Source organism: Echiichthys vipera (assembly GCF_963691815.1).
Source record: "Echiichthys vipera genome assembly, chromosome: 7".
NCBI lineage: Eukaryota > Metazoa > Chordata > Actinopteri > Perciformes > Trachinidae > Echiichthys > Echiichthys vipera.
Genome location: NC_139832.1, coordinates 10,870,276 through 10,885,990, shown reverse-complemented (window position 1 = coordinate 10,885,990; position 15,715 = coordinate 10,870,276). Strand labels below are relative to the sequence as shown.

At 41.4% G+C, this 15,715-nt stretch overlaps 2 protein-coding genes across 2 annotated transcripts in view; both read left to right on the top strand.

Moving 5' to 3' along the window:
* Positions 1–1,882: 1,882 nt before the first annotated feature.
* LOC310949554 (synaptotagmin-A-like) lies at positions 1,883–6,038 on the top strand (the record flags this gene model as incomplete). Its single annotated transcript, XM_083917036.1, has 8 exons — positions 1,883–2,030; positions 3,215–3,408; positions 3,889–4,002; positions 4,138–4,305; positions 4,407–4,574; positions 5,063–5,180; positions 5,599–5,732; positions 5,832–6,038. The coding sequence occupies 8 exons, from the start codon at positions 1,883–1,885 to the stop codon at positions 6,036–6,038; spliced, it is 1,251 nt and encodes a 416-aa protein (XP_083773162.1).
* A 3,017-nt stretch (positions 6,039–9,055) lies between these two features.
* Positions 9,056–15,715, top strand: part of otogl (otogelin-like) — a gene marked incomplete at both ends in the record, with an annotated part of 24,602 nt that continues 17,942 nt past the window's right edge. The window contains 16 exons of the mRNA XM_083917216.1: positions 9,056–9,128; positions 9,565–9,607; positions 10,028–10,073; positions 10,330–10,408; positions 10,522–10,614; positions 12,000–12,154; positions 12,868–12,989; positions 13,266–13,471; positions 13,913–14,037; positions 14,308–14,414; positions 14,536–14,642; positions 14,741–14,866; positions 14,947–15,055; positions 15,132–15,178; positions 15,260–15,402; positions 15,497–15,623. Coding sequence (XP_083773342.1) covers positions 9,056–9,128; positions 9,565–9,607; positions 10,028–10,073; positions 10,330–10,408; positions 10,522–10,614; positions 12,000–12,154; positions 12,868–12,989; positions 13,266–13,471; positions 13,913–14,037; positions 14,308–14,414; positions 14,536–14,642; positions 14,741–14,866; positions 14,947–15,055; positions 15,132–15,178; positions 15,260–15,402; positions 15,497–15,623 — 1,708 coding nt within the window. The remainder of the gene's footprint in view (positions 9,129–9,564; positions 9,608–10,027; positions 10,074–10,329; positions 10,409–10,521; positions 10,615–11,999; positions 12,155–12,867; positions 12,990–13,265; positions 13,472–13,912; positions 14,038–14,307; positions 14,415–14,535; positions 14,643–14,740; positions 14,867–14,946; positions 15,056–15,131; positions 15,179–15,259; positions 15,403–15,496; positions 15,624–15,715) is intronic.

Below are 15,715 nucleotides of genomic sequence, written 5' to 3'. Positions count from 1 at the left end.
AAATCAGGCAACATCATCTATACATAGATGATATGAGACAGTTCTGCAGCTACTGCCAGATGTACAGATACACACACACATACAGAGCTGTCCACTCTGGATGTAAATGTCCTCTATTGCTGAACTCTCACTATGCTAACGAGCCTTTAAAAAGCCATGTCACTACACTAATTAATATGTATTAGTGGCCCGGTGAGGGTGACCTGTAGGGATGGGACAGAGGTCACAAGAGGTGGGGTGTGAAATAAGCACCCATGCTCCCTTGAGACCTGAATGGACAGAAAAGATCACATTCACAAGGAACACACACACACAGAGGGAAGCAGCACAAGATGACCGAGCTACAGTTGCACCTATCCCAATCCCATCTGGTCCTACTCTCCCTCTCTCTGGCTCTGTCTGAATCCAGCTTTCGTACGCCTGCACTCTTCTTCTTGATGTCTAAGAAGTGGTGATACAAAAACTCTTCCCTGCCTCATTGTTTTTACTCCGCCTCTTCTGGTCCTGTCATCCTTTATCCTCCTCCTCCACCTCAACCTCTCTGTAAGGAAAAGGAGTACCTGTGAGTCTGGGCATTGCTGCTGGGAGGACTGAATACAGGTATGTCTCTGGATTCTTTTTTTTTCCCTTCTGGTTCATCACTCAAAAGTACTTTGATTTAATTCTCTCTCGACCAAACTCAGTGTAAAGTAACTGTGCGCAAACCCATGAATGCAGAGAAATAGTATTAATCAGGTCTGCGCAGGTCATTCTGTTGTTTACAGTCCGAGGTACAACGGCACAATCATGGGTAATTTATTAGCTTGTGACTCTAATTTCAGTGATTTTCTTTCGCTTGTGACGAAAGATTTGCGTATTCTGAAGGTTGAGAAAATGTCCAATGTCAAGCTAAAAACAAGGCTTTCTAAAGTTGCCATTTTTAGGTTAAGTGCTGAAACGTTGCAGTGACACTTCATTGCTTATAATGTAGAGCATTTGTTACCTTGTTGGATCAGGTGTAGAAAGAGTTTTAGCCGCATTAATAGCTGAAGTTGTGGAACCATATGGTGTGGATACTGAGTCATTCATTATCCCCTCTGCAGCAAACATGAGACTGTTTATATATATATATGCAAGAAAAATATTGCATTTACATATACACATTTTTTGGGCATCATTCAGGTTCCTTTGGATGTACCTTGAAATCTCCTGTTAGCTCCTGCAGCTGATTGTGTATCAGTGGTGGCTTCTGGTTGAGTGCCTGTCTTTTCAGAAAATGCAGGCATAAACCGAGATCAGTGTCCGCCTGGGTGTGAGCTCACATCTGCTGACTCAACCTCCGATACTCAATACCTGTGAAGTCTGCAGAATAGAACATATCATATCAAAACATTTCTGCACTTGGGAGTCAGTCAAGTCGTGGCAGTGGAACTTTTCTCTCATATACTGAGCTTGACCTTGGCTCGTGAATCTCACCTTTGGCAGCTCACCGTGGAACAGCAGCGGTCCACGCGTGACGCCTCAACTTCACTTGTACCCTTTGTCTCTGCCGTCCCTCTCCCCTTCATGTCAGCAGGTTCGGCAGACACAGCTGCTTGCATATCCTGTGGACAACTGTTAGTGCCAGGCCAGCAGAAACAGGAGAAGCAGTTTGACACTAATGGTCATATGGTGTATTTAGGCCGATTATTGCTACAAATACACTTGATCAATAGCATTAATGGAAACTCTGCTCTGATGTGTGTATGTGGTCAGTTTGGATGGTTCCTCAAATTAGATTTATTACAGGGGTACCTATTTCTGTTTTGAAATGCAATGTCCCATTTATTGCACATGTTATTTCAGGGCTTTTTCTGTATTTCTCTTCCAGTTAAATTCTGGATCTATTGTCACTCCTCAAATAATGACTGGGAACCGTCGAGCTGCCCCTGCTGCACCAGGAACCCCCGCTACCCCGAACCACTTGCCAAATGCAACAATCACCCCAGGCCAAAAACAATCTGGCAGACACAGTCCTAATAAGTTCATGAGCGAAGTGCACAGCACCCACAGTGAGTTAGAAACCTAAGTCATTCTCCATCCCTGTGGCCCATTAGGCGGGCTCGATGTAACATTCATTTATGCAATCATGCTGATGAATTAAGGTACAGCCATTCAAAACTGCCTCTTTAAAGATATTTGGGTCAAGCACAAGAGTCAGGAGATTTTTGATGAAGCATGTGAAGCATCAAAGTGATATTTCATACTGCACGGCAATTTGGGAGAATACAATTGCTGTAGCTCTGTCTTTTTTAAAGACTATAAATAAGATAATTATCTGCATTTCTGTTATCATTATAGGGCTGGGCTCAGGCAGCTAAAATAAAAGGCTGGCAAATTATCCTCAGGAAGTATAGCACTGACTTGTTTTCATGATTGTGTGACTAAATGAGGAACTTTCACACTTCAAAAAAGGCTCAAATGGGATAAATATGCACTTTTGTTCGGGTACTTTTAAAAATGCATATGGGTCAGTTTTCTTGCTTGTAAAAGTGCATTATCTGTTTCTGTTGTGTGGAAGTTATTCCTTTTCATTAGTTCCGACGTGCCAGAGTTGTATAAGATAAAAGAGATAAGTGAGACTTTAGCGTCACATGTCTATATACAGTAAGTTGGGAGGAAAAAAATTCAAAATGTTTCCCTGGTCCCGGTGCAAAAAAGGTGCAAACAATAACAAATAACAAAACAGTTACAGCACAAGCTAGAAGACAAAGTACAGACATATACTGCAAAAAAATAAAAATACAAGTAGTGTAAGTAAAAAATACAGGTAGTGGAAATTAATATAAAAAGTTTAAGTGCAGCAAGCAGTAAAAGTAGTTCCCGGAGGATATTTATGTAATAAGGTGCAAGATGTCCAATCCTAAGTAAGTGAGGCAGGGTGTATGCATACTGCTTGTAATGCTAAGTGCATGTGTAATGGAGAATCAAAACCGCAAGTCATAAAAAATGTCATTGTATATTTTGAATATGTCATTTGATCACAGTCATATATTACTTCAAAGATGCTTTTGGAACAAGCAGAATACAAATGATATGGACATATGATAACACTTTACAATACTGTAATCCAGTATAACACCAGCTCAAAAAGACTTGAGTCAGCATCTCTCTAACAATGGCATTTATTACTGGAGTACTGGATTACATTGCATATTTCTATGTATGTGTGTTTGTGTTTTATATGGATTTGCAGTGCCATCATGGGCCGTTGCTGCCCTTTGCATCGTGAGTTTGTGCGTAGTGCTGTCATGTGCTGTGTGTGTGTGGAAGAAGTGCTTGAAAAAGAAGGACAAGGACAAGGACAAGGACAAAGACAAGGACAAGAAAAAGGGGAAAGAGAAGAGCAACGCAGGCTTTGACACTGAAATGGAGGGAGGTTACAGCGGGGTAGGCACACACACAAACAAGCACACAAAGTCTCCCCCTGCAGATGTATTGTCCTTGCAATGTATCCTGAGTCCTGATGTCCAGGTCACCCATAGAGTGGTAAATCTGTCAATGTGTGTGAGGACTAACGGAGGTTTTACACATTGCTCATATTGTAGTAAATGTTGAGGTCTGAGATGAGTCGTTTCTTCACGGATGCAGTTCACATTTAAACACACTGATGGTGTAAAAATTGCCTTTAAATAATAAACAAACTTTAGGTAACATTACCTTCGTTTAATTGCTATGTAATGCTATACAATGAGCTATAACACAGCACAAATAGCTGCTCCACAAGTTGTGAGACTGAAGGTCTTCACTGATTACTTATAAAGCTATATTTATTACCTGCATGTGAGCTGTGTGTGTGTGTGTGTGTGTGTGTGTGTGTGTGTGTGTGTGTGTGTGTGTGTGTGTGTGTGTGTGTGTGTGTGTGTGCAGCCGCTGAAAGATGAAGGTAACAAAGAAACAGAGCTGTTAGATAATGAGCCTAAGGAGGAAGAGAAGCTGGGCCGGCTGCATTTCACATTAGACTACAACTTCACAGAAAATACGGTAAGATACTGCTATTCACTATGCCCGATTTTTGCCCACCATCTGCCAACCCTAAAATGTCACAATGTTCTCTTCTCTGTCTATTAGCCAGATTCTCATCTCTTGTGATTACTTTCTTTTGCTGTCACATTCTAGCTGATAGTCGGCATCTTGCAGGCTGCTGAACTTCCCGCAATGGATGTGGGTGGTAGTTCTGACCCTTATGTTAAACTTTATCTACTCCCGGACAAAAAGAAAAAGTTTGAAACCAAAGTTCACAGGAAGACCCTTGAACCCAACTTCAATGAGACTTTCACATTTAAGGTAAATTCATGATCCCAGATAAAAACAATCAAAGTAATTGTTTATCCTGAGGGGGTTGCATGATGTGTTTCAAATGACTGTCTTCAACGTGTGCTCTGTAGATACCATACACGGAGCTAGGTGGGAAGACACTGGTGATGACCGTGTACGACTTCGACCGTTTCTCAAAACACGATGCCATCGGAGCTGTGAAGATACTGATGAGCAGCGTGGACTTCAGCCAGTCTCAGCAGGAGTGGAGGGATCTGCAGAAGGCAGAGAAGGAGGAGGTGGGTGCACACTGTGAGATGGGGAGAGGAGCTGAACTTGACAGAAGTGATTTACAAACTTGAATACGATTAAAAAAAAGTATCCTGCTTTTGGATTGTTGAAAACTGTTATTCAGTGTGAAGCACACATTTACACAGGGTTTTCCTATTAACCAATGATGTGTCTCTTGTGATATTTGCACTTAATTTCAAAGCCAGGAGTAGTGCACAGAGTAGTCACCCCCGTCTCTGAGGTAGACCACAGACTAGTGTCTTATTCTATTTTAGCATGTTTAATTTCTTATTCTCTATAATAACTGTTTTTAAATGTGTTTAATGTTTAATGTAAAGCATTTTGAATTGCCCTGTTGCTGTTTAAACAAACTTGCCTCGCTTCATTGCGCTGTTGATATTTCAGCTTATATATTATATTATGTAATAGTAAAGCAATACTAATATTTAAGACAATTCCGTCCAACATAATGCTCACTTCTTTCTCTCTGTATTAGAGTGAGCGGCTTGGAGACATATGTTTGTCCTTGAGGTATGTGCCTACAGCAGGGAAGCTGACGGTGGTGATTTTGGAGGCCAAAAACCTGAAGAAAATGGATGTGGGTGGATTATCAGGTGAATCAAGCAGCAAAAAATAGATTCATATTACTTTTAATTTGCAGCTCCATGTCAGGTTACTAATGTGCTGGGGTTTTTCAGTACTGACAACTTCTGTGCCACAATAGAGTAACACTTTTTGATCATATTAAACTTTATAGTAATAAGAAATGTAACTATAAGAAATGTAACTATATCTTAATACTTTTAATAATACTACAGGTGCACCCTGAATCGTCGAAATTTGTTAGCTCAGGTTGTCTATCTAACTACATTGACAGTGGTGTGTCCACTTTCACACAGTTTTCTAATTTGGGGGAAACTGTCAGGAGCTGCTACTACAATAGATGTAGGCGTGTTTCACTGATGGAGTTACTGCAGTGCAAGGCGATTGGTCTGTTGCTTTGACATAAAACCTCTCTGTTCTCTCTTTCAGACCCTTATGTGAAGATCCACTTAATGCAGAATGGGAAAAGACTCAAGAAAAAGAAAACGACGACAAAGAAGAATACTTTAAACCCTTACTACAACGAGTCTTTCAGCTTTGAAGTGCCATGTGAACAGCTAGAGGTACGTACAGCCTATTTGTTCACACACAAACACACACACAGATGCAATTTATAGAAATAGAAATGCATGAAGTTTCTTTGTGTGTATTTTCATTTTCAGAAGGTGCAGATAGCAGCGACTGTGTTGGACTATGATAAGATTGGGAAGAATGATGCCATCGGGAAGGTGCTGCTGAGCGGTAACAGCACTGGGACGGAGCAACGCCACTGGGAAGACATGTTGGCAAACCCCCGGAGGCCAATAGCCCAATGGCATAGCCTCAAACCAGAGGATGAAATCAATGCTCTAATTTCGAACAAGAAATAAAATCATGACCTCAGTGGGCCATGATCTTGCAGCATTTACCTCAAATACTTCCAATGTGTGTTCCTCACTCTCACCAAATTCATCAAAAGACCTTTAAGATACCTAACTAAAAGTAAATATACCAAGTAATATCCTGTTTTACCCATGACACTATCAAAGTCACTCATATGAAAATATGAACCTTCTTCTAGCAGTAATTCCCTCCTCCTGCTTCTATCTAAACCTCTGCAAAGAGTTTTTTAACAAAGATGCATCACTAAGTACACTGTCATTGAACCAGAAGACGTCTTTTTGAACGTGTGTTTTTCTTCTGTTCTGTTCAAAAATATGTACGCATGATTAACCTGCAGGGGGAGACAATCTAAAGGCTTATGGACTGAGATTCTCATGACTACTATTATGTTTCTACTTTACATTCATTATATTCACTGTTGGCTTTTGCTAGTTAAATCATTAATGTAGGCTACTCCCCATTTCCATGTAATCCCGTTGCAACATCTTGCAATAGTTACTTATAACATCTAAGAGAGTAAACTTGTTATGGTGTTGGAGTACAGCACAGAATGAAAGAAAAGTTTTTTGTTTTTTTTATCAGCATCTAGACATCTATTGGGAGGAGGCCTCAGGGAAGACCAAGGACTAGGTGGAGAGATTATATCTCCACACTGGCCTGGGAACGCCTCGGGATCCCCCAGTTAGAGCTGGTTAATGTGGCCCGGGAATCGGAATTTTGGGGTCCCCTGCTAAAGCTGCTGCCCCAGGGACACAACCCCGGATAAGCGGATGAAGATGAGATGAGATGAGATGAGATGAGATCTAGACATCTAGCATCACAGCCAAAGTGAAAAAACAAGCCAGAGTCACAAGAATATGATCAAATATGTATTTCTGTCTTGGTCTTCTCTGTTAGAAATTTGTATCCACGTTATTGCCAATGTGACACTTTATTTCTGAGTTTACTTGATATTATATGAAATAACTGTCCTTGTCTGTGAACCTAATTGAAACAATTATACAACAGTTTTTAACGTCTTGTGCATATAAAGAAATACCTACAATTACAAACCGTATCAGGGGGACTAATAAGATTGTAATAAGAAAAACAATGAAATAAATAAATTCATAACATTTCCGTTTCTTCTTTCTTGAATAAAAAAAGACAGTCATGACGTCATCATCAACAGCAAGTCAGCCATTTTTGGAGGATAAGGTGAAGAGTGTCATCACCTGGATGTTACTGTAAGTGTCTAAAATGATTGCTAAACCACACAACAATACAGTAAGCGGGAATCTAAACACAAAATGTAGTATATCTACCATACAATCAGACAAACAGATAGGCTCACGCGGCCTGTGAATGTTCTCATTCCTCCAGGTCATCGTTATCCCCAAAGCAATTTCAGTCAAAAGCGACTGGACTGGTATTTGTCTAGGAAGAGGTTTCACCTCTCATCCAAGAGGCTTCATCAGTTCATGCACGCATCTGACCAGGCTGGGACTGGTCCAGGACCAGGACCAGGACCAGACTGGGACTGGTCCAACTATCTGGTGTGAGATCCAGGTATTTAACCTCTCACATCATCGGCCTTGTGAGAGGTTAAATACCTGGACTTCCTAGACAAATAACCAGTCCAGTTGCTTTTGACTGAAATTGCTTTGAAGACAGGCTAACGTTTCCAAGGCATGATTAGCCTACGTTCTTGTTGGCATTCAGTTAGCTAGCATAACATTAGCTGGCTTACCGTTTGTCCTGAAGATTGCGGTACACAATTTACTTTTAAATCTGGAGGTCGTGTTCAAAGTAAAAGATGCTTACAGGTGTAACCAGACAGGTGGAAATCGGTGTAATGTTAATGGGTTCACATTCTGTGTCCCGATCGGTATCATTAATAACTAACTTTTCGTATATGGATTTGCCTTTCGCGGGTACCTTATACATTTCTTCACGTTTGACAGTTGACAAATGGCCACCGGTCAAGGCCAATGGAAGGAGGCTGGGACATAGACATAAAGAGTAGACGCCTCATCGAACGTTGGGCCTATTGGCGCTGACGAGCGTTGGGGCCGCCATCTTGGACCGGTCGCCCGCTCCACTCAGTGTAAGGACAGGACACGGTTCAGCGTATTTTAATATTCATAGTGGGATTAACAGTAATAGAATATTCTGATATATGATATATATATATATATATATATATTTATATATATTTATATATTATTTATATGTCTATGGGCTGGGACACTGGATTTATATATATTTATATATTCTTTATGGGCTGGGACACCAAAAAAAATAAATGTCTGAGCTTCCGGGTATGTATGACACATGCGCAGTAACATCTTATCGGCATTTGAAGAGCAATTAAAAGTATTTTGTTTAAGAGTCGTGACTTTGTTCTGGAAAGGCACTGTATTTGTGTAATTAATAATAAAGATGTAAAAAAAAAAAAAAAAAGAACCCGGGCGGACCCCACCACTTTATTTCTGGCGCCATCTGTGGGGGCTAAAAGTCTACGACGCAGCGGCCACAGGTTCGAAACCAACCTGCGGCCCTTTCCTGCATGTCGTCCCCTCTCTTTCTCTCCCCCGTTTCCTGTCACTCTTCGCCTGTCCTGATAAATAAACCCACAAAAAAACACCACCACCGCTTATTTCCACGTCAAAAGGGTCAGACCCAGGTCATGTGGTGTGTGTGAGTTATAAATTGAACCGGAGCTTTAGAGGTGACAAACCTCCGTGCGGGCTCTCTCACGCAGACCGCAGAGGCGAGTAACCAAGCCGGGCTGCTGCTGGCAGAGGATGCTGGAGTGACAGACAGAGCAGTGCTGGCTTACCTGCCCACACAGGTGTGTAGGCTACTCGTCATCTGCTCAAAGGGGGCTGTCGCCACCAGGAAGGTTTTTACAGGCACGACCAAGCATCGTCCCGGTGCTACCAAAACATCCCAAAGCCTTTCCTCCCGGGACCACTGAGATGCACCGTTAACGTTTCGGCGGAACTTCCTTTCGGACTCTGAGATGAACTTAAAGTGGACAGTGAAACGATTTCTTCTTATGTCGTTTTCAATCTCCCACTTGCTGTTACTTGAGGGTGAGTAACTTCTCCAAAATGGTATAATAGTTTCCTACGCAAATATGAATGTGAACTACATTTAACAACATTATGCATATTCAATTTAGATTATTTCTACTATTAAGTATTAAAAGACCCTTTCTATTTCAAATTATTTTACACTATTTGACTAATATATTATTCTGTTTATCTATATTATTTGTTAGAGCTTTTTTGCATTTGTAAAAGCATATATCACATCATAAAGCATATGTTTTATAAAACTACATTGTTGAGTCCTAACATGGCATGTAATTGCTCAATTATTACAAAAATGACACAGATGTTAATCGATAACTACAAATCTTTCTTAAAGGATACCTCTGGATCTACTTTTGGCTACATTATAAAGATGGTTTTATTATAGATAAATTACTGATACCTTGTAATGTTAATTGTATAACTTTGTGTTTAGGAGCTCAGAGCCGACTTCCAGTAGCAGAAGGAAGACTACAGAGGTAAATCAAAGGAGTGAAAATGAAAGAAATTATTTTCTGACATTAATAGTGTGGCTGAAAAGTAATGTTAAGGGGGAAACATTTCACAGGTGGTTCTCACAATTTTATAGCCTGAAAGTGATGAATGCATTACTTTCTGTCTCTGTCATTGGAGTGTGTGACAGAGACAGCTTATGAGTGAGTGAGTGTGTGTGTGTGTGTGTGTGTGTGTGTGTGTGTGTGTGTGTGTGTGTGTGTGTGTGTGTGTGTGTGTGTGTGTGTGTGTGTGTGTGTGTGTGTGTGTGTGTGTGTGTGTGCACTTGCGCGTGTGAGGGTTCAGTAAAGAGTAGTTTGGAGTCTGAATTCAAGTGGTGTAAAGTGCACTTAAGTCTCCCCTCTGACTGTTTCTTCCCACTAATGTGCATGTTTGTGTGTGTGCAGAAGGGCTAATGCACTTCGGAGGAAACGGGATCTCCTCGGGGAGGAGGTTGGTACACTACACCTAAGAGAACCAGAGGAGGTCAGGGCACCCACATGCACACAACACCCTAACAGGCACAAAGCTGTCTTTGTAGAGAATGAGACACTCACCAACACGTATACTTTCTCCCACTCAACCTGACGCAACTTTTAACTTACATCAGCAGGTCACCAACTGTGCAGCACTGTGTCACTGATGCTGTTAAAGCTTGAGAATGATTTAAGGAACTACTCCAACTGTTTTTTGTCCATTGTTTTCCAAGACATACAGACCGCTGCTGTCGGAGGGTACTCTGTCGCGCGGCATTTTACACAACTACACAGCCAGAGATTCCTCTTCAGGTAAATAGTGCTACTTCTCAAGCAACCTTAAATGTATTCCCAGAAGCTTAAAACTATCATTACCCAGCTGGACTGGGATAGGTGAACTTGAGTTTGTTCCTATCTTTTCCCAGAATATTGCGGCTGCCTCAATGGTGGCTGGTGTCAGGAGGGCGGTGTGTGTGACTGTGCTCAGTTCCAGGCACTGGGAGACCGCTGCCAGATCAGTGAGTAATACACACACACACAGACACACACACGCACACACACACCTATCTGTCTTCCTTTCGTGTCTGATCAGATTTGTTAGAGTATCATCCACAAGGCAACTTTATTGTTGATTGAAGTACTTTACCTGGTTTGCAGGCTTACAACTGTTTAATAACAGTACACAGTATATGGTGACACACTTAGTTATACCGGTCTGTGTATGAGATTGTTCGCGAGTGCATGCATCAGACTCAACAATCATTCAACAAAGGTTAATTACATGCATCCACTCCAGTATTAATTATAAGATTTCCCCAGATCTCTCTCTCTCTCTTTCTCTTTCTTTGTTGATACAAATCCACCAGCCTCCAATCAGTCACTCTCTCCCTAACTCGCTCTCTTACACACACACACCCACACACACACACACACACACACACACACACACACACACACACACACACACACACACACACACACACGCACACTAACACACGCACACACACACACACACTTTACTCCCTACAGCAGCAGATATAAAATCGCTTACACTAAGGTAATAGGGTAAGTGCTGAGTGATGGAGTTTCTGGTTTCTATATTCTGAACAGACTCATTATATAGTATATCAGGAGATCTGTTCCAATTATTTTAAAGACAATTTTCATTTCAACAAACTAATTTAGTGTTGACACACATGTTGGAAACGTATAGTTCCAGAGGGACCTGTAACTCAACTGAGGATTGAAATGAAATGCTAAATTTCTGTATTAGGGAGAAAGATGATATACATTAAGCATGCATCAAGTGAAACAGTAGCATTTGAAGTGGGCGATAATAACCAGGTTCCTAAAAATTAATCATAAGAGCCTCATCCAAATCAAATGATCAAGCATCTCAGCTTTAATGTACATTTTGAAGCTGAGGATAACAGAGCTGATGCCACTGAACTCCTGTTCTAAAAATATTAAATACGATTGTTAAATGGTGTTGATTGAAACATGGGTATCTTGTAATTAACATATGTAAAGAACCATTTACAAAATGCGCAATTTTGGATTCCCATCAGCATGACAAGCCACTCGCTGATAAGATTAGTGGATGTGACTCACTGTCACCAGCCCCCACCCCCTCAGATATTGAGCAGTATCTTGGCACGACCAGCTGTGGGGATTTCCTGTAACAAAGGGCTTTTTTAGAAAATTTAGGTGTTAATTTTCCACTGCTTAGTTTAATAAAATGAAACATGATGAAATATATAAAAATGATTAAAGGATGTATGACTTACCCTCTCAGTTAAACAAAGTGTCAATTGCTGCTGAAATTCATTTGTGTCACCACATGAAACTGATCCGTTTCATCATCAGAATCTTGTCTGATTGAATCGCCCATTTCCCCTCTCAGTACCTAACCAGGGCCAGGATAGAGATGGGATCTGCAGGTCGTGGGGTCAGCACCACTACGAAACATTTGATGGCATCTACTTCTATTTCCCTGGAACCTGCTCTTATATTCTGGCCCAGGACTGCCACTCAGTTTCACCACAGTACACGGTGTGGGTAAGAGCATACAGATCAAAATTTCCCAGTACAATATTTAACCAGAATTGAACCTGTATGCCTCAGGGTAGCATGACTTTCTTGCAATAACACCATGTTTAGAGTCAATCTAAAATAATACAAAAGTCATAATGATTAAGAAGCTAGAATACAGTGGTATTGCAAGGTATATTTTAGATTTTTTTCCAGTCTTTTTGAGTTTTCTTGGTTATCTCATTGCATTTTAAACTCATATTAAACAGCTGATTTTTTTTAGACCTCAATGGATCAGTCTGGTTATATTGTATAGTTCTTATATTGTTGTTAGTTTTGATGTTTTTATGCAATCTGTTAACGATTACAAACATATATGTACATGTTTTTATATCACCAGCCTTATCCTTTATGCTTATAAATAATGCTGTATCATTCATTATTCCAACTTTTGTAAAACTGTTGGCTTCAGCTGACTAAGTTATTTCTGACTCTGTCTATCCCTTGCATTGACTGTCATATATTGGTTAGTAATCATAGCTTAAGTAAATTGAGTTGTTGCAGCAATTCACAGGGCATACCACAACAGTTATTTGTGGCAGCATTATTACCAGACGGGTGAGTTTTGTTAGAATGCTAGCTCAGGTTACAGGCTGTGGCTAATCCTTGTTAATACATTTCCATGCTTGTCCCTCTGTGACCCTTTCTTTTATCTTGTCCTATCATCTTTCTTGTCTCAGATCCACAACAGCAGAGTGTGTGAGGGAAGTGTTTATTCATGCCCAAGAGCGCTCAGTCTGTTCTTCCCAAATGAGGATGAGATCCACATCTCTGGATATCAGGTCCACCAGGGAGGTCGCAGGTGTGTGTGTGTGTGTGTGTGTGTGTGTGTGTGTGTGTGTGTGTGTGTGTGTGTGTGTGTGTGTGTGTGTGTGTGTGTGTGTGTGTGTGTGTGTGTGTGTGTGTGTGTGTGTGTGTGTGTGTGTGTGTGTGAGTGAGTGTGTGTGTGTGTGTGTGTGTGTGTGTGTGTGTGAAAAACAACTCACCACCCCATCCACACCCACCATTACAGTATGAACATGACAAAAAGCTCACTTTCTCTGTCACTCTCTTTGCATGTCTGTCTTTGAAATGTCAGGTTAAGTCTGCCTCAGACTGTAGGCGGTGTGTTTATTGAGCGACTGGCCGATTACCTGCTGGTGAAGAGTGTGTTTGGCTTCTCTTTGGCTTGGGATGGCGGCTCAGGCGTCTATCTGAAGATGAGCGAGGAGCACCAGGGTGCACCCTGTGGCCTCTGTGGGAACTTCAACCACCTCGCTGGCGATGACCTCACCACGTCCCGTGGTAAGACCGGCCTGACTGCCTCTTATCCCTTCTCTCGACACCCACTCACCTCAATTATTATTATTATACACTCAACACTGATTCTGCACAATTATAGCGGTGGGATCTGGCGGGACCAGAGTGGAAGGATGGGGGGGACCGATAGTTTGGGTTTGAATGGCTGGAAGGAGATAAAATCCTTCCTCAGATGACCAGTAATATGAACTGCGGTCCTGTACTTGTTTGAGAAGAGAGCTGTCCAGCAGAGTGAGGATGAGCTCAGAGAAAGAGAGTAAACAAGTGGAAAAGCTCAGTCTATAAAATAAACACTGTTTTAATCAGATCTCTTCTTATTCTGTTTTATGATTAATGCAAATGTGTTTGTTGACAATAACAAAAATAAATGGTTGTGTTCATGTTTGAATGGTACATTCATGTACGTGTGTCGGTTGTGTGTGTTAGGCATTCAGACAGATGAGCCTGCAGTGTTTGCTAACAGCTGGGCAGTGGACCTGCCTCATGAGAGAGCCTGTCCCTCAGTAGACCTCGACTTCAATGGGCCCTGCCACTCTGAGTCAGACATGGATGTAAGAACCACTGAAGCAGTCTTTCTATTCAGTATTACTATTGGCATACACTCAATTGTATGCAACCACAGTACACCATATAAATATTTTTACTGCTTGGCAGAAAAATAAAACAAGCAAAGTAAGCTTTTTTATGATTAAATCTTAAAACTGTTGAGATTTGAAGAATATGGCCTTTGTGTGTTATATCACTGCATCAGTACTGTTTTTTGCTGTACCTAAGTGTATTATAGTATGTGTATTATATACATACTATGTGAATGTGTGCAGGATGCCATAGAGAAATGCAGTGCACTTCTCTTCTTCCCATTTCTGTCCTGTCATGAAAACATTGACCCAAATCCCTTCGTGGCCAGCTGTGTGTCTGACCTCTGTGTGTAAGTCCAAACACTTGCTACTGATTATGGATACCTCTATTGTTATCGGTGCCCAGACACAGTATAAACTAGCTAAAGTATAGGCTTCAGTTGTGGAGACTCATTTTTTTCCTCTTTTCAGATCTGATGACGAGGAAACTTTTTGCCGTGCCTTGGTTGAGTACACCCGAGCCTGCTCACATGTCGGATATCCAGTAAGGGAGTGGAGAGACAGCTTCCCTTCTTGTAGTAAGTTACCACATACATTTATATAAGGTCAACATGCATTCCATGGTCGTGCTCTGTAATCTGACTTTGTGTGAAAATTACTTGTGTTTTATCTGTAGATGATGGCTGTGAGGAGAGTTTTGTATACAGAGACTGTATCAGTTGCTGTCCACCCACCTGTACATTTGAGAAAGAGTGTCTGGGAACCAACTTGCATTGTCTGGATGGGTGCTACTGCCCTGATGGTATTTAATTAACTTTCTTATTTCTATTAAATTGTGTTTAATGAATTGACCTCTAAACTTTGCAATCCTCTTTCCCACAGGTCTTATCCTTCAAAATGGAACATGTATCGCTGTTTCTCAATGTCCATGTGTTTACCATGGTACATCATATGTACAAGGACATGTGCTTCAACAAGGATGTAGTGTTTGGTAAGTGTTATCATTAGTGAGTGTATGCTGTAGCTTTGCCAGTGTGCTGTTAAACATACTGTATGTTCTTTGTTAGCGTGTGCCAGGGAGGAGTTTGGAACTGCACTGAGAACAACTGCACAGGTGAGTTTACGCTGTAGGAACAATAACTGAAGGGGAAGCTGTTCATTCAGATGAATTACCGCACCTCTTCTCCCTTCTTAGCGGAGTGTTTGGTGGTAGGTGACGTGTTTGTGACGACATTTGACGGTAGAATGTTCCTCCAGCCAGGCGCGTGTCAGTACGTCCTGGCAAAGAGCCGCAGCAGCAGATTCAGCGTTACACTGCAATATACTACCTGTGCAGAGGTAGCGTGCATGATTACTTGCATACACACTCGCTCACTCAAGCATGCAGTTTTCTTTCTACATAGTTATAACGATATGCTCTGCGTGTCTACAGCAACAGGTGTGTGTTCAGTCGGTGACAGTGGTGTTGGATGAAGATGTGAGTCGTCAGATCACTTTGACCAGAGAGGGGGAGGTAATAATTGGTGTCAACCCGGCGCCAGTCCTGCCCTATGTTGATGGTAGGAGACGCAAAAGCTCTTTGATATACAGCAAGTATATATAGCATATCAAATGCAGTCTGATCACAATGAAATCATTCTCTTACTTCTCT